General features: G+C 33.3%; 1 protein-coding gene across 1 annotated transcript in view; it reads left to right on the top strand.

Moving 5' to 3' along the window:
- The window catches only part of LRP1B (LDL receptor related protein 1B), a 1,597,029-nt gene that overhangs the window by 1,449,756 nt on the left and 127,222 nt on the right, over nt 1-20,051 (top strand). The window contains exons 67-68 of the mRNA XM_074363587.1: nt 7,888-8,004; nt 16,387-16,493. Coding sequence (XP_074219688.1) covers nt 7,888-8,004; nt 16,387-16,493 — 224 coding nt within the window. The remainder of the gene's footprint in view (nt 1-7,887; nt 8,005-16,386; nt 16,494-20,051) is intronic.

Raw genomic sequence — 20,051 nt, 5'->3', positions numbered from 1 at the left:
ATGTTCACTGGCTGTCCCACATTAAAAGTAGTTTGGTTCTTCATGTTTGTAATTACTGATTGATACAGTAACTTAACTAGTTACTTATGAATATATCTTATGTGAGAAATACTTATAAGGATATCAAGCAGAAAGGATATTTCACTGTGTTAACTAACTCACAAATATGTCACATTCCATGTAAGAGTGTTAGCGCCTATGCAAGGGGCCTTAGAATGTGTGCCAAGGACAAGATAAAGACGTAAAGGTTATCAGTATGAAGTTCTGGTGAATACCACTAAAGAAGGCTGTTTTGAAATAGATATCCACATACCTAACCCATAGAAGAAAGTATTGTTGTTGTAAATATTATCTTTCTTATTCAAATTGGAAAATAAATCAAAACCTTAAATATCAAACCAGAGAACTGGTTAGCTAAACAAGGATATGTCCACAAGATAATAGTACACAGTCATAGAAATGACATTTGTAAAAATTTGTAATGGCCTAGAGAAATGATTTACATATAATTTTCAGTGAAATATGCAGCATACAAAATTTTATGTTTATTTTATTTTAATAGTCAGAATAACATGATGGAGTTGATTTCTATGTTATGTGACTATGAGATCTTTGTTTTTATTTTTCTATATTACATTGTCTTAAATTTCCATAAATTTACTTATGTAATTTTTTAAAAGTGCTATTTTATAAGAAATGCAATAATAATTCAAATTTTAAAAGTTTTATGGACCCCGTAATTAAAATATATGCAGATAAAATTAAAGCACATTTTTGTTTAAAAAGCCCCAGGAGTCGTGTAACCTTTCAAAGTTTTAGTTGGGGAATATAATTACAGCATTTAGGTGTCTTATTTGACCCTAATACTTACATGTGGCCTTGAACAAGTTACCAGTAATTGGGCCTTGCTTGTAAAATGAATAGGATGCCTCACAAAGTTGTGGTGAAATCATTTATTTACTTAAAACAATAAGATATTAAATGTAAAGGATCTAAAGCAGTGCCTGCAGCATAGCAGTCTTTTAAATAAATATCACTTTCCTTCTTCCAAAGATCACATACGTAAATTAAGGTAAAGTTGGTATTACAATTCATGTCTTCTAAATTTTTATTTACTGTTTACGTACTAAATTTCTATCTACTATATTTTTACCATGATTACTGTATAAGTAACTAGTTACTTAATAATTATTACTATTACTTATTACTAATTACTACTTACAAAGCCAGGTTTTATTTCAATGCTGTATGTTTTCCTTCAGATTTTAGCCTTCAGGGAATTGAGGCACAAAGAAAAGTAATTACCCTAGGTTGGACACGAGTAGGAGCCAGAATTAAGATTCCAGTTCTAACTTTAATGCTCTGGTTCTTTCCACTGTTACAACTCATTGTCCACACCAAATCAGGGTCTGATGTTGTCCATCCAAAAATGTAAAGTGAATTGAGCTGTGTCTGGTGACTCTAACTAGATAAATGGAATCAACTGTCTGTTAAAAAATATTTTGATAGACTCACCTTTTAATTGCCTTAAATTGCTTTTACTTTGCTTTTAAAATAAAACATGGGATCAATACTTAGAAAAAGTTCAGGGAGAGGCTTCTATTGTTTTTGTCTTAAGCTGGATGAGAAAAGATAAGAGGAACTACTAGACCATGACTACCAGGATCGCTAACCAAGGCTCAAGAGTGACTCTGAGAACAGATACTCTACCCACACCTCTGTATTATGGAGATTTGAGTTGCTCGTCATCTGTGGATCAAAATGCAAATTTGTTTGTATAGTATTACCCTGCAATCTGTCAAGACTACAGGCTGTTGAAAATAGAATGATGAATGGAATAGCAGGGGTTTGGCAGATGACAAAGTGTGTTGGCAAAGGATGAGATAATAACTACTTCCCCCCACTTCACAACCGTAAAGTTACAATACAAATTTCTAAATAAGAAAAAAAACCCCCACAAATTATTGCCAATTGTGATAGATGGCATTAAAGGATGTAATACGACACTTTCTTAAACTGCATAATGTAAATTCAAAAATTTTCCACTGAAAATTACATTGCATTGACGTGCAATTTTAAAAAGTCATTATTGGAGCTTCTAGAGAGCTAACTTATTATAGATTTACCTCTTTATGAAGAAAATATGTCATTGTTAATTTGTTGTACTTTATAAGCCTTTCTCTTCTCTGCCGAGAATAATGTAAAAGTTAAAAAAAAAAATTCAAAAGCAAAGCAGAAGTACGAGAATCCCACTGGGACAAGCTGCAGCTGGCATTGTTATTCTCAACCACTGATGCATCCATGTATTATTTCCACTTCCCCTAGAAGAACAGTTTGTGCAAGTAAGTGCTCATTGAGGAATATTACCCTGATTGATGAGAGGTAACATGAAATTAATTTTCAGATCCACTAGACACTTTTAATTCAAGGCAACCTGCAGCTTTTTAGATAATCAATATCACTAAATACTGTAATAGCATGTTATCAGTATATGCTCAAAAAAAATTGTACCATCTCCCATCTTCATGGAAGCCTGGATTTGCAAATCACTTTTAAATAGAGACTGATTCTGAGACTTTTTTGTGGAGACTGCATTTCCCAGGCTCTTATAAACCAATGAAATAGCTTGGGAATTATGTAAATTAGCAAACACAGATAAGAATATTAATATTGGGAGTACATACTATTTCTAAGCAAAATATAGTATAATATTTGCATTAGTCAGGACTCTTGTATGTAAATGACAGAAATCCAACCCAAACCAGTGGGAGAATACATTTTCAACCTCAATTCCAAGGAATGGATGGGGTTGACTTCAGAGAACAAGTATTCTCATAGAGTCCAAAGAGCCTTACCTTTTTATTCTCCCGTTCTAAACTATTCCTTACCTTATCTTCTGAGTTGGATACTTTCTACATGGTTTTTTAAATGACCTATGGTGACTTGAGGTTGTGATACTTACAGTCACAAAAGGAAAGAAATGTTCTCTTTCAGTAGCCATGGAAATCACCTCAAATGTCTTTAATTGGTCTTGTTTACTTATTGAGTCTTAAATTGCCTATCCCTATACCCATTTTTTACTTCCTCCTTAGAAACAGAACTCTGTCTTATGCTGACACATTGCTATTCAGAATGTCATCACATTTCCCATCTCCCTTTGTAGCTAGATGTCATGTGACCAAGTTCCGACCATTGAAATGTAAGCAGAAGTATTATGTGGGACTTCCAGAGAGACTATTTTAAAGGAGTTTTCTTAAAGCAAAAAGGCTTCTTTTTTTTTTTTTTTTTTTGCCTTTCTGCCCTTAATCCTTCAGGCCTGCAAGGTGATGGCTCAGGCACTAGTAGTCATCTTGGACCATAAAGTGACTAAGAAAAACGGAAGCATTACTTAGGATGGTGGAGCATAGTGATAGAAATCTGGGTTCCTTAGGACATTGTCTAGTCACCATACAATCCTGGCACTGGCCTCCTCCATACATCTTTAATGTTAGAGAAGAATAATCATCTATCAGGTTTAAACTGCAAAATCGTTTTTTAAAAACATCAATAACATGACTATTGTGGACCAATTGTGGTCTAGGGAAAGAGGCCACCTTGGGTCATGTGGTCCTCCCCTGTGACAGAGGAGGCAGTGATCCATGAGTAACAGCTTCACCAGGTGTGGAAATAGTAGTTTCAAAAGGACAAAAAAAAGCCAATTATAATGTTGTATGTCTGCTATCTTCATGTCAACCAAAAAGTATGTGCCAATAAATTCTGCCTACTGTAGAAAATAAGGAAGGGAATATGTTTCCTTCTATCCTTGCTGTTGAGGAACTCATAACCAGTCAGCGAGCTTTAGAATATTTGTGATCAGCATGTATAGGTATTCATTTCCATATGGTGCTAACAGAGATCAAGAGGGCGATTTAAAGTGAGAGATCAGAATTGCCTAAGTTTGATTTTAAAAAAAGAACATAATAACTTCTACATCAAGAGGTTATGCTTTTATAGTTAACAGAGATTTATCCTGCCCGCAGAAGAAGACAAGATTTTCTACAAAAGAAGGTGCTCCAGTTCTAACTCCATTCTTCTGACTCTATGATGTTATAGTCTGGAACACGGGGAAACAAGGAGCTACTCCACGATGGAGACTCAACTTTGCTGTTCTCATAGTTCTTTTTATCTCAGTGTTTCTAAGGCTCTATTTGCTATTTTTGTAACAAATCTTGTTGCATGTTACCAATCATTTATAATCATAATGTTTCCTGAACTAGAAGAAGGAAAATAGTAGTTACAAAAGAATGTGAGCAAGAGCAATAAAAATAATCCCATCTCCAATATTTCATATTTTTAATATGAAGAGAAACTGGCCAGTTCACTTTCTTAATGATATCTTTTAAAGAATAAAAAATTTTAATCTAGTTTAAGTTCAATTTATCATTTTTTCTTCTATTATTAATGCTTTTTGTGTTCTGTCCAAGAAATCTTTGTCTACTCCAAGATTATGAAAATGCTTTTCTGCACTCTACAAACTTTATATTACATTTATGATCACCTTAGGTTAATTTTTTATATGGTATAATGGATTGAGATTTATGTTTTTCACTTGGATTGCCATTTGTTTCAGTAATATTTGCTGAAGGAAAAAAAAACTCTTCTTTCCTCGTTAAATTGATTTGAGGGTCTTTGTTGATAATCAGTTGACCATGTATGTATCCTTATATTTCTGGTTTCATTTTGTTTAATATTATACTCTTTTGATTACGGTAGATTTATAGTAAGTTGAAATCAAGTACTGTAAATTCTCTAACTTTGTTCTTCTTTCAATATTGATGGATTGTTCTAGATTCTTTGCATTTCAATATAATTTTAGAATAATCTATTTCATAAAAATAATTAGATTAGAATAATCTATTTCTTCAAAAATAACTTGCTGGAATTGTGATAAGGGTTGCATTAATTCTATATATTAATTTAAAAAAAATTATAACAACTTGAGTTTTCTAATTCATGAGCATGATACATTACTGCATTTTCTTCAGATATTTTTCACTTTCAACAATGTTTTACAGTTTTCAGTATGAAGATCTTACACAGATTTCATTAGTTTTATTTCTAGATATCTGTTGTTTTGTTGATGTCATTATAAAAGTTGTTTTTAAAGTTACTGTTTTGTTATTGCTAATATATAGAAATATAATTAAACATATACACTGACCTTGTATCCTGTCGCCTTCCCAAATTCACTTAATTCCAGCAGTTTATAGATTCCTTTGGATTTCTTTTGATATAAAGAGAAACTTAAATCTCTTTTTCATCCCTGTCTCTTAGTCCACTTCCCCAGTTCTTGCTCCCCAAAGCATCACTGCACCAGATTTCTTTGTCTCTTTTCAGAAATAAACAATGCGCATGCAAACAAGCACCAACAGTATTGCAGTATACATTACATGTAGTTTTATGCTTTAATTGGTTCCTCAGCTCACCTTTGTGGGAGGATCAAATTTGTCTAAGTATCTACAATTCATTTGGAAACATTAAACAAAGAAAACAAGTTTTCAAATACTACATTTGTTTTCTCCGTATTTGTAATACCAAAAAAATTAAATGACACATTGTTCCAAGGCTACTTAACAATGGGGATTAATAGAAAACTCTACATACTGTGAGCATTTTATTTTAATTACTCTAGAGTATTATAATAAAGAATTATATATGTTTTGTTCTACAGTTAGCTTTTTGAGGTCATTGATTTTCAATCTCACCTGCTCATCGGAATCACCCTACTTGCTTTAACAAAAATACTAATGTTGGGTTCCACCCCAGAGATTTTGATTTTATTGATATGGGATATGGACTGGGCAAAGGGATTTTTAAAAGTTCCCTAGGTTTTAACATGCAGCCAATTTGAGAAATGCTGTTTTATACCTTGCTAAAAAAAAAAAAAAAAAAGCGTATATATTTATTTTTTTCCTCATAGGAGATTTTAAATACAGAACAAGTCTATATAGTTTATGTAGTTTATATTTGTAATTTTTATAAGCAGTGTCATGAATCAAAAAGTTAAGTAACTTGGAAACATAAAATTAAAATAACCTTATGTAAGGCAATTTTCAGGTTACTATTTTTGCATGCCTCAAATGGAAATCTTGCAATGAACTATGGCTTATTCTTGTTAAGAGATGAATGCAAATCTCTTTCAAACACAAAAGATGATGTTTAAACATAGAGAAAAAAGGTGCAGATAAGATTTAGAGGGGGAAAACTTAAAAACACATTAGCAGACAGGCAAGTAGGGACGCAAAAAGGAAGAGAGGGAAATTCTCTCTCTCTATTATAAACACATTAGGCCATCTGTAATATAGACATATTAGTAGAAAAGTGCATTTGATGTTTATCATGAGAGTTTCTAGTGAAATGTAAAATGTTTCTGGAGCAGGATCTGGATATAAATTTCTCCTTTGCCGTTTAAGACCTTTGTTAAGATCAAAGAAATCACTTAAACTATTTGAGACTTATTTTTCTCATTTGTTTAAATGCATGTAATAACGCTTATGGATGTTATAAAGATTGAGTGTGATCATGTTTTATGAAAATGTGCGCTGAAGAGGTGGTCTGGATCTTCAAAATATGTTCATGTTCATTACATAATTTAAATAATTATGCCTAAATCACTTTTGTTTTCATAATCTTATTTGAATCTGAATTTTATAAGATGCATTTTGAAGAGTAGCAATTGCCACCAAACAGCTCATCTTCTCGTTTAGTTATTTTACTAATCTGAGTCTTAAAAACACTTCACTGGACAGTGTCTCTAATATGGCTGAGAATAAGGAGTTGATCTAAGTATATGAAAGGAAAATGTATCCTTAAATGTGCATTGACATTTATACTCTTAGTATTTTATGAATCTGAGTTTATACTATCTTGAGGCTTTTGATTCTTGCTACTTAGTGTGTTTCATAGACCAAGGACAATGTTATCACTTAGAGAGCTCGTTAGAATTCCAGATCTACTCAATCACAATCTTCATTTTAGCAAAATTCCCAACTAATTAATATGTATGTACATTAAAGTTTAAGAAGCACTGCAGTAGATTATGGTTGGATATTACTCTTATGAAAATTCTAAAATACATAGCCTAAACTTTGAATAAATTCTTATTGTATATGCATTCTGATTTTGGATCCTATGGGCACAGTTGAATTTGTCCTAAAGAACAATAAATCAGGAGTAAAAGTACATTTTTTAATGTTAGCTGTGCCAATTAATGACAGTGAAAATGCACCAAGTTCTTAAACTTCTAAGAGTATCTGTTTTGTTATTGGTAAAATGAAGGGCTAGTTAATACATCTCCTGATACTCACTGGGATTATTAGAGGTTAAATGTGATGGCACTTTAAGAATTTTCAAGGTCTGTATATGTTATGCACTGTTGTAATCTATGAGGTAAATCAGCAAACTTTACATAGGTAAATTTTGAACAAGAACTTCTTAGGTTGGAAAACAAGGTGACAACCACAGAATTTGATTAATAACCATTTCTTTTTGCTGCATTATAGCAGAAATAAAAGGCATCCTAAAGAGATTGTCCTAAAGGAAAGGTAGTTTTGGATAATTTTGATTGTTATTTTTAGTGACTGATTGTGTTGACTTTGAGTGGACGGTCCAATCAGTTGCTTCGTAATTATCTAGCAATAAAAGAATGGCCGATAACAACATAAAACAAGATAGAAAAATGAATTTTTTTCAGCACTTGCCTTCAATTTTTCCTAGGGATGCTTCTCAGTAACTGACTTAAGGTGTGAGGCAATGTTATGTCCCCTGGGTTCAGCATGGCATTGAGCACGTTGTAAGGGATATCTTTATGGAAGCCAATGATGCAAATTCTGGTTCTTTCCATTACAGATAAAAAGACTTGTGGTCCTCATGAATTCCAGTGTAAAAACAACAACTGTATTCCAGATCACTGGCGGTGTGATAGTCAAAATGACTGCAGTGATAATTCAGATGAAGAAAACTGTAGTAAGTAACTCTTACTTGAGAACGTTGCAAGCTTGACAACCTATTCAACAAACAGGGTAACAATTTTTAGTTCAGTTAAGGTATGAATTTGAAGCTATCTGTCCTGGTGCTCACATTTTTATACATATATTCACATTTGAACAAGAATATTCAGTCTAAATTGACCTGAATCTCAATTAGTAGAATTACTGAAATGCTAATCCTGGGAGTTATTTTCTTAGTTATCAGAATTGGTGTGAAAGTATCATGAGGTTTAATGCAGCCCATTAGTATGCGATGAAGGAAGTCCTTGATACAATTTCATACAAAGAGCTGAATGATGTGGAGACAGTACAAAACAGATCATTCTTTAACCGATGGTATTTGTTCTATTTCAGTCTCTAATCCTTTTTCACTACAGATTTACCCATGAGCATTTTTCAGTGAAATATCATTTATTCTCTCTGGAGTGTTGAACATCATATGTATTCAGGATGTTTTTCTCTGAAAATAGAATAACACTATCATCATCATCTGCCTTCTGGATTTTTATATAATAAATTTTAGAAACAATAATTAACCAACAATTTTATTTTCTTTCTTTCTTTTTTATTTTTTTATTTTTATTTATTTTTTTTACATTTTTTATTGAGTTATAATCATTTTACAATGTTGTGTCTAATTCCAGTGTAGAGCACAATTTTTCAGTTATACATGAACATATATATATTCATTGTCACATTTTTTTCTCTGTGAACTACCATAAGATCTTGTATATATTTCCCTGTGCTATACAGTATAATCTTGTTTATCTATTCTACATTTTGAAATCCCAGTCTGTCCCTTCCCACCCCCAACCCCTTGGCAACCACAAAATTTGTATTCTATGTCTATGAGTCTATTTCTGTTTTGTATTTATGTTTTGTTTTCTTTTGTTTTTTAGATTCCACATATGAGCGATCTCATCTGGTATTTTGCTTTCTCTTTCTGGCTTACTTCACTTAAAATGACATTCTCCAGTAACATCCATGTTGCTGTAAATGGCATTATGTTGTCGGTTTTTATGGCTGAATAGTATTCCATTGTATAACTATACCACATCTTCTTTATCCAGTCATCTGTTGATGGACATTTAGGCTGTCTCCATGTCTTGGCTATTATAAATAGTGCTGCTATGAACGTTGGGGTGCAGATGTCATTTTGAAGTAGGGTTCCTTCTGGATATATGCCCAGGAGAGGGATTCCTGGGTCATATGATATACCTAGTCTTTTGATGAATCTCCATACTGTTTTCCACAGTGGCTGCACCAAACTGCATCCCCACCAGCAGTGTTGGAGGGTTCCCTTTTCTCCATAGCCTCTCCAGCATTTGTCATTTGTGGATTTTTGAATGACGACCATTCTGACTGGTGTGAGGTGATACCTCATTGTAGTTTTGATTTACATTTCTCTGATAATTAGTGATATTAAACATTTTTCACGTGCCTATTGATCATTTGTGTTTCTTCCTTGGAGAATTGCTTGTTTAGGTCTCTGGTCCATTTTTGGATTGGGTTGTTTGTTTTTTTTCTTATTAAGTCATATGAGCTGCTTACATATTCTGGAGATCAAACCTTTGTTTGTTTCATTTGCAAAATTTTTCTCCCATTCCGTAGGCTGTCTTTTTGTTTTACTTATGGTTTCCTTTGCTGTGCAGAAGCTTGTAAGTTTCATTAGGTCCCGTTTGTTTATTCTTGCTTTTATTTCTATTGCTTGAGTAGACTGTTCTAGGAGAACATTTTTGAGATGTATGTCAGATAATGTTTTGCCTATATTTTATTCAAGGAGGTTTATTGTATCTTGTCTTATGTTTAAGTCTTTGATTCATTTTGAGTTTATCTTTTTGTATGGTGTAAGGGAGTGTTCTAGCTTCATTGTTTTACATGCTGCTGTCCAGTTTTCCCAACACCATTTGCTGAAGAGACTGTCTTTATTCCATTGTATATTCTTGCCTCCTTTGTCGAAGATGAGTTGACCAAAAGTTTGTGAGTTCATTTCTGGGCTCTCTATTCTGTTTCATTGGTCTATATGTCTGTTTTTATACCAATACCATGCTGTCTTGATGACTGTAGCTCTATAGTATTGTCTGAAGTCTGGGAGAGTTATTCCTCCAGCCTCTTTCTTTCTCTTCAGTAATGCTTTGGCAATTCTAGGTCTTTTGTGGTTCCATATAAATTTTATTATGATTTATTCTAGTTCTGTGAAATATGTCCTGGGTAATTTGATAGGGATTGCATTAAATCTGTAGATTGCCTTGGGCAATATTGATTCTTCCAATCCAAGAGCATGGGATATCTTTCCATTTTTTAAAGTCTTCTTTAATTTCTTTCATCAATGGTTTATAGTTTTCTGTGTATAATTCTTTCACCTCCTTGGTTAGATTTATTCCTAGGTATTCAATTTTATTTTCTAAAAAGTATGAAAGTATGTAAAATTGTGACAGTATCTCTATATTCTAGCATTAAGTTCTGAATATATTTCTTACTGGCACTTTTTTATACTACTGTTTAAATGAAAATAATAATTAAAAACCATTTATTAATATTCTGCTACTTCCAAAAAGGATCTTATGGTAACAATAGTGTCTACTCTTATACATTGGACTTAGAACATTCATTTCCCAAGATGTAGGAGATAAAATAGGAATTGCTATATTAAAGCATAGGGGTATATTATATAAACACACACACTGGTAGAGTCACAGCCTTAATAAACCACTTGGATATTCAAACCACTTGGATAGCAAAATATCAACTAGTGTTTTGAATAACTTAACCTGACTAGTGTTTGTGGATCAAGTACATTAAGTAAGAAATCTCTAGATCATTATGATTATGGAATACTTTAAATATACGTACCTTTATTACTTACTCTCTTCATTTAGGTATCTTCCAACTGATTATACTCTAGAAAGGTAAAGAGCCTTGCAGAGAATCATTAGTGTTCTAGATTCAGAAATTTGGGGGAAAAAATTAAAAATCTTTATATAGCAGATTCTCAGAGTCTGTCCAGTGATTAAAATTAAAATCTAAGGGGTGATGGTGGTATGCTTAGAGGAATAAATACAAAAAAAGAAACTATTATGTATATACTTTCTATTTATTTTTATATTTCATAACGCAAGTACACAGATAACTACTTAGCTTAGTTTTGGGTACATTTAGTGTTAATTATCAATACTATACCTGAGAGGAAATGCCCTGTGACTAAAGGATATTGAAAACAAGAGAGGGTAAGTGGGAAGGCAACATTGGAAACACATCCTGGAAGACCCTTTATTCAAGTGGTAATTGAAATTGTGTGAGAAGTTAGGTTGCTGAGAAGGGAGAAAGAAGAATGAAGAGTTGAGACATCCTGCTTCTGAGTCTCCTGGGGTTTCCTAAGTGGCTGAATATCATTTTGTTGCCATCCTCTAAAAGTCATCTTCTGATGCAAGAAAGAAAGGAGAAGGAACACTGCCTCTCACTTGTCACCGTGGAAACTTAGTGATAAATCATTGTAGCCACAGAGCCCTTAAGAAAAGGTAAGGGAATTGACTGCAGTATTAAGCATTGCAGTATAAAATACCCAATTATGTGTGGATCACTTTTAGTTCCTACTCATTCTGAGCTTGTGGCTAAGGCAAGTAATATTGATGAATTTTCAGAGGAAAGATGACAGTGAACAAGAAGGGAGCATATTGTAGTTGTGACATGGAAGAACAGAGGAATGTACAGGACAAGTATCAGAGTTGGTAATATGTTAAACATGTAAGGATATGTAAGAGGAAGAATCAAGGGATCTAGGTAATTGAGTAGTGTTTAAAGATACCGTCTTGACTAGCCCAGAGGAAATGAGATTTAAACACTGAAAATGCCAGCAGTTCTACACAGACAGAAGTTGAGTCTCTGAAGAATGAGAAAAAAATACAATATATCTATAGGGAGCACCAAGAGATTAAAAATATATATATCAGCCTTAGGAAAATATTGTTTCTGTACTAAAATGCTTTGAAGATATTTCTAATATCTTATTATCTATTGAAACTATTATAATAATATAATTATAACAAAACTATTGTAATTATATACATATAATTATGTGTTGTAATTATGACCAAATATAAAATATATCACATAATTATATATATATAATTATAATACATGTAGATGGCAACAATATACTCAAAAGGGAAGTGGTACATTGTTATCATATTTTATAAAAGTTGTCCAAAAATGATATGCATTTTTGTGCACTTTGTCATTTATTGCTAGCTCTTATTAAGTAGTGAAACATACCAGAGATACTAAATCAGCCTTACAGAACAGCAACATTTTTTTTCCAAATGCCCACATACTGTCACCCAGCATTCACTTCCATTCCATTGCCTCACTTAGTTCTGTATCACATTTATCCTATTTCAATATCTGGAGATGGTCTAAGGAGTAGGACTATGTCCCAGGGTCTACCACAGTGCCTGACACATATTTATAATATTAGCAATGTATTTTAAAAATTGCTTTTGTGCTTCTTTGTTTATGAATCTTAGATAATGAATTGACTTTTTAAATTGTGTTGGAAACATTCCAGGCACAGATATGGGAAGAGTTGGAATAGCAGTGGAGCAATTAACTGCCAGCTATGTTTTAGTTTAATATGCTTTCTACTTTTTTATGTCTACATAGAATAATTAGTCCGTTGTTATTTCATCATCTAATGATGATCATTTCCCTTGTTAAGTGTTCACCAGGGACACTTTGCTTCAGCAATGATTTCTGCTCTTAAACATAAGAAAATGTCATTGTTATTGGAGTTATTTTGTAATCTGGATCAAAGGTTTGGAATTATTTGAGAAATCTCAACATCTATACTATTTTCATCAGCAACAAATATATATGGCATGGATGCCTTCTAAGTAAATGATGTGCAAATAAAATTATTTCATATCTTTGCATTATTAAAAAGTAACTTGCACTCCAGTAGATTTAAAAATACCAAATAATTTGATTAACTACATTAAGGTTTCTGTAGAAAGACAAGCTGCATCTGCCTTATTTGAATTTCTAGTACTTTCACACTGAATTTCTATCAGAAGATTATTTGTATAGCATGTCATTTGTAATAATTTTATTCTAAAAATTCTCCTCAGAGGCTTACACCCACATTAATATCACTTTTGAACTTATCACCAGGGTTTATGATAATATACTCAGTGGAGAAATTGGAGTGTAGAAACTTTTCTGCTCTGCCATTAACTCTGAGGCTTTGAAAGTTGCTTTTATTTTCTGAATATAGTTTCCTAGATTTCATGCAAGATGGCTTCCAAAGGACCTTTCAGTTCTGACGTGGTATGTTTTTGCTTTCACTCGTGTGGAAGGAAGTGACCAGTTTATATGATGCTCCTATTTTTTTTATCCTTATTATTGAATCCAGATCAGCCTTCTGAAACAGGCCCTATAAAGTCTAGCACATTTAGATGAGATTTATGGTAAGGCTGGTGGTTAATTGTTCACATACGGAGTTTCCTATCTACTTTAGATCCAGGAAATAAATAGTATCACAGCTAGCATGGGAAGAACAGTTTAAAAATTACTGGGGAAGATGTCACATTCAAATTTTCTTTCTGGATGGGTTATCTTCCGGTATAGTCACTTTTTGTTCTTTTTCACAAGAAAAATGCTAACTATCATGCCAAGTTCTAAAAATCATTCTTTTACTTTATCCTGAAAAGATCAAAGGGAGGATAAACAATAAGAGAAAAGAATCACTTAGGGTCGTCGCTCATAACTAAATTACTTTCTCCTCAAGAGAGAAGTTCTCTTTGAGATAACTAGTGACAAAAGATTCTGAGGCATATAGATGAGAGTTAAAAACAGGCTCACTGCCCCATTCCTTGATGATGTTTGCATATGTACAAATAATTTAGGATTATTAGTCAGAAGTAGATTTGCTGGCATTTTTAAAAACATGGTAGAAACATACAGAATTTCCATTTGTACTGAGAAATGCTCTTCCCAGCAAATAACTCAGTTCTTCTGCCCTCATATTGGAACAGAATAATTAACGATGTTAAGTGCACTCTCTATAGATCAAATACTCTGTGGAACTATTGGGCAAATGCCTTGAACTAATGGCTAGACAACTTTTTATAACCTTGCATCAAAAACATCCAGGCCTCCCCATAGCAGAGTGTGTAAAAGCGTGTGAAGTTACTGCTGTTTAGCACATGATGAACATGCTTGCTCTTAATGAGAATAAAGGCAAATTAGAATAGTAAAAGGAAGAATTATCCTGTTCACATACCCTCAGAACCATGAAATTAAATGATTCTACGGCTGTTCTTAAAACACCTAAGTATATGTTTTAAATGTACTCTCTATTATTTAGTAAAATTATTTTTAATGTTATTTACCATTGTTCAATAAATTGAGCATTAATTAGTTAATGTATTTATTAGTTTCACTATAATTTCTTCCCCCTAAGAATAAAACTGCATGAGTCTGCAGACAGAAGGAGGGTGAAATAGCTTCAGTAAGAGGGATAAGAGAAAAAAGGGTTCTGTTTTATTATTATGGTAAAATGAAATAGACATTGCCAGCCATGTGTCTTGGACAATTAACTTGACTTTTCAGGGCTTTGATATTAATCTCTGCAATATGTGAGCACTTACTTCTTCCTCAGTAGTAAGGGAGGCCACGATGTGGCCTAGGAGTAAGAGCCTTGGAATCAGGTTGTCTAGGTTCAAGTTCAGTTCTAGCTCTTCTGCCTGCTGAGTGTTTGGAGTAGGTTTCTTATCCTCACTGTGCCCCAGTTTACTCACCTAAAAAAGAACCCAACAAAAGCATCTACCTTAGAGAGGTGTTAGGTTTAACTGATGAATTAATTCATGTGCCTGGAATTAACTTCAGCTAGTGCCTAACAACCAATAAGGAATTAGTAGCTGGTAGTTATTATTGTTGTAATTAGTAATATTAGTGTTAATATAGTTCTTTTAAAAATTAAATCATAGTATATGTAAATATAAGGCAAAGACAAAAACAGAAATTACTGTTGCCGCATGCTCTGAACAAAGGAATATTGAGAAATGAGGGGGATCCTCCTGTTACTGGCTTTTTCATTCCACTGATAAGCATCTTCTCTTAGTCAGAGCCTGAAGTTCACATTTTAAAATTAAGTCCTATAGCAGAACAAAATACTCTGATACATATTACGCTTTTCACAGTTCTTCCAGTGTTCTCTGAAGGAATTTTCACGGAGAGATGTAGGAGCCTTCGTGATACCATACATTCAAGATGTTACCCTATAGCTAGAAACCGAGTGATTGTGTAGAGCAGTGTTCAGCTGCCGGCTGAATTATTCATGATCTTTATATAGAAAATTTGGCTTCATATGGATGCTCCTTAAATTTAATTTCTGTTACCTAGTCCTCTTTCCCCCGACTGTTATTTTATGTGAGAGACAGCTGTAAATACAGTTAATGAGTGGAGGAAATGTCCAGGGGGCCTCTCGTCATGCCAGGTATCAGTTCTGTTTAGGGAACCAAAACTAAACAAGAGGTGATCTCCAGCAATCATATTGATTACTTGCGAGAGCAAATTTCTGAAATCCTACTTTATTGTCCAGATGAAACATATTCCACGCAGGAGTTAAGCCAAATAGCAAGTCATCCTGTTTGGCTTATGTATGTGGAATATGGTGAAGCATAATTAAATTAACAACTGACAAATTATCTTAGGTGACAGGTAAATTACAGAGGGCACAGGCAAACAATTTCACAAACGAATAGGCAATTTTCAAAAAAGAGTCTCCTTTTTTCTCTTCCACTCTTATCCGTCCAGTCATGTCCAAAAATAACCCCATGAACCCTTCTGGTTCTATAAACTCTAAACTTTGTGCAGACAAAATTAAAGAATTAGAAAGTCATTAGAATACATAATACAAGGTTAAGAACTAAAGCCTGGACTCCTTAGTTAATAAGCAGCCCTTTGGGTACAGAGTAACAAAATATCTTATTTAAAGTAAATACATAAAACGACTTAGAATTCCAACTGAAAAAGATTATTGTTGTACTTTAGTATACAGATTTTTATGACTTTTATTTTACTTTGCAGCTGCATTGTTATTAAATGGTAGGCTATTTATCTTTTGTCTTTTTTTCAATTTGTTTCTGTAATGCCACTTTCTATTCACGACTTTAAAAATAAATTGGAAAAATCATTATATTATGTACTATAGATGCTTCACGAAACATTTTTCCTAAACAATTTATTGGTTCTGCTTGGCTAACCTCTTTTTCCTTAGTGCTACCTCACGTTGTATGTCATATAAATTTTAGAATGCAGTTGCATAGAATAGAATAACCCTGTGCCATTTTTCTGTCCCCAGAGCCACAAACTTGTACACTGAAAGATTTTCTCTGTGCCAATGGGGACTGTGTTTCTTCAAGGTATTGGTGTGATGGAGATTTTGATTGTGCAGATGGCTCTGATGAGGTAGGTATCTTTGCAAAATCAAACACAAAATAAAGCAGTTCTTTAAAATTGCATTCACAAATATGATTGTTCAATCCAATGAATGTGACAAGGACAGCTCCAATGCACTTTGCTGCTGACACCCTGAGATAAGTATTATACAACTAAGTGGTGCACTGCACACACCCAGCCCAGGGAATAGCTCTTGTGCTCCTACTGACAGTTAATTTTATAGTCTGTTTTACCTCTACTGGTGAATGGCTGGGTTGGGAATAGGATGTTTGGAAACCCTACTCTCTATATAGCTGCTGCCCTTGCCATCTGTGAACTTGTTCATAAATTTGCTGCAGTATTTATGGTCAGGACTAATATTTTTATGCATTTTAAACAGTTTCTTCTCCCCAGTCTCTTTCTTCAGTAGATATAGTCTTACAGACTCGGATGTGGGTCATCAATTTTCATGAAACCACAGGTTTAGCTTTGCTTAGATGATGAATCACAGTCCATTTATAATAAGCTCTGTACACACAGCTTAAGTGAAAAAGTTTAGAATTTCCCTGGGTAATTCTAAAATCTTAGATTGTGCTAACATTTATAATACTTCTCACAATTCGTTATTTATGCTTCTGTGTATTTGTGTTTCAGAAATTAATTACTCCATGATGTTTTAAAATTAATACATGATGCATGGTTATATTTTTTTCTCAATCAAATCGAAAATGACCCCAAGCCCTCACTTTCCAATATCAGGGAGAAGTCCAGTAATAGTCACTTTTCATGATTTTCCTCTGTCAATGATTTCCCATGTTAATATTAGGAACATAGCACTTGTGCGATCAAGTCCACTCAGAGATGAAGGTGGAATGAGGTCTTCAGTCCTCAGTGGCCATCGTGGCTCCTTCTGTTGCACGACGACTCCCTGGAGCTCTGCTGCTCTGACTGACATGGATACGTACTTACCCAGAGTGCCTCCCACTGACTGTAGGCTTCACAAGGGAGAATCTCCCCTGTTGCTCTAGAGGTTTCTGTGTTTCAGGTCCAGCTTCCTTAGGTACCCACTGATTACCTGCCCCATCGGGAGACACTGCAGGTCTCTATTATTTATAGAACCCACCACACAAACTGGTTCTTTCCCAATCCTTCAAGCATTCTCATCGAGATTGGACAAATCTACTCCATTCTCTGACTATCTTGGAAAAGTCCCCCTAATCACATTCAAAAGTCTAGATTTTGAATAATGCCCCTGAGGAATCAAATTAACTCTAATAAGGTGGTCTTTGTCTACATTTACAGACATTTGGTACAGTTTATATGTAATGAAGTGGCTAATGCTATAGACAGTTGATTTCTATTTCCTTTCTAAAATCTAGGATGATAGGTTGCATTGTCAAAAAACATACAAACAAATAAGCAAACAGACAGAAAGGTGAGCTGAACAGATGGCTAGAAAGCAGAATTACATGCAGGATATTCTCGTACTAGGAGCAAAAGAGAAAATTGTGAGGATAACTTTTTGTATGAATATTAACTGAATTAGTTTGTTAATATACAGCCAAAACAGTAAAAAAGAAACCCAAAACTTAGATCAGTGTGATTGGATACCAAGTTAGTGGCATACACAGATAAGAACTATTTAAAGTGACTTTAAAATATAATATTTGGCCTCTGCAGCCAGTATAATATATTTTAAGGACATAAAGAAATGCAAAGAAATCTTAAACTGTATTCAAACACATATTGTTAATAATAACATTGGTTTTCCTAATTTGAATCTCACGTATATTAAGAGTAAGGTAATTCAAATAGTTATTTACATAACGCCATTTGCAGCAACATGGATGTCTCTGGATACTGTCATTCTAGGTGAAGTAAGCCAGAAAGAGAAAGAAAAAAAATACCATATGAGATCGCTTATATGTGGAATTAAAAAAAAAAAAAAAAGAACATAAATACAAAACAGAAACAGACTCATAGACATAGAATACAATTTTGTGGTTGCCAAGGGGACAGGGGGTGGGAAAAGACAGACTGGGATTTCAAAATTTGTAGATACTGACAGGCATGTGCAGAATAGATAAACAAGATTATACTGTAAAGCACAGGGGAATAATATACAAGATCTTGTGATAGCTCACAGAAAAAAAAAAAATGTGACAATGAATATATATATGTTCATGTAAAACTGAAAAATTGTGCTCTACACTGGAATTTGACACAACATTGTAAAATGACTATAACTCAATTAAAAAATGTAAAATAATTTAAAAAATATTATTAACACTCAAAAAATTTGAGTTAAAAAAGGGAGATATAAATCTAGAACAATGAAAGTAAACAAAAATCCTGTAATTAAATTCAAAAGTATAAGTATGAGATCTTGATTTTTTTTTCTTCCTAAAAATATATACTCTTAGCTCTGCCACTGAAAACTCCTAAAACCAATGACATCTCTACATCTCAGCTTTAAAGACTATCCCCGGCATTCACATCATGGCCTCTAAATACCATTTTCCCCTTAACAGAATCAAAACTCCTTTGAGAAATGTTTATTTCTAGGTCTGAGAAAGGGAATTGACAAAATGAGCCACTAGCATCTTACCAAGCCAGAAAACAGGACTATTGGGAGAGTGTACAGACTACAAAGGAGCAAAACTGCAGGGGTTTCTACTGACAAAAGGGACAATTTGAGTATCAGGAAGAAAAAAAAAAGACTGTAATGTATTAGAATGCAGTAAACGTATAAAAATACATGAGTTCATAATAATACTTTAAAAATAAAAAGCTCAATTGTCCCTTTGGAGTTTGCTAAGTCATCAAAATTCTTAGGATTCAATCAGCCCAATGCAGAATATGGGACATTCTGTAGAGCAAATGACCTGGTTTCTTCAAATAGTAAATGGCATTAAAAAAAAAAAAAACCTAGGCAAATGGAAAATAGTTACACATTAAAAGAAACTCAAATGAAATTCAATGTATAGATGTCTTTTAGATCCTTATTTAACCAAACAATATTTTTATGTACTTGAGAAAATAAGGAAAAATTTGTATGTACAGGGAATTTTTAATTCTATGATTTTGTTAATTTTTTCCTGTTTTTGTTGTTATGTTAAATAGTTCAGAATATAAATAAGTTGGGGGAGAGGATTATGAAACATGAATAGTGAAATGTGGATAATTGTTAAATATGCATGCTGAGCACATGGATTTTACTATTCTAGTCTCTCTGGTTTTCTGTATGCTTTTAAATTTCTAAGATAATAATTAAATATCCCACAAATATAGACACACACAGGCACATACATGCATCAAATAGTTCAAACTATTATAGAGCAAAATCTTCTGATGATAGAAAAATAGAAGTATCACCTTCTGTGTTATGGTCAATACGGATACCCCAGTGTCACTGGTTATTGAGCTATTTCACTGGAATTAGCCTTATTGATGAGGTAAACATTAACTAATTCTACAAATATATACTGAGTAGTTATTATACTATTCATGGCATGACGTTAGATGCCTGGTTCATAGACAGACATGATCCCTATCCTAGTGGAGTTGAATTACAAAAAATCTTAATCT

Source organism: Camelus bactrianus, chromosome 5 (assembly GCF_048773025.1).
Source record: "Camelus bactrianus isolate YW-2024 breed Bactrian camel chromosome 5, ASM4877302v1, whole genome shotgun sequence".
NCBI classification, from domain to species: Eukaryota; Metazoa; Chordata; class Mammalia; order Artiodactyla; family Camelidae; genus Camelus; species Camelus bactrianus.
The sequence above is the reverse complement of the archived record's forward strand: the minus strand, read 5'-3'. Positions and strand labels throughout refer to the sequence as shown.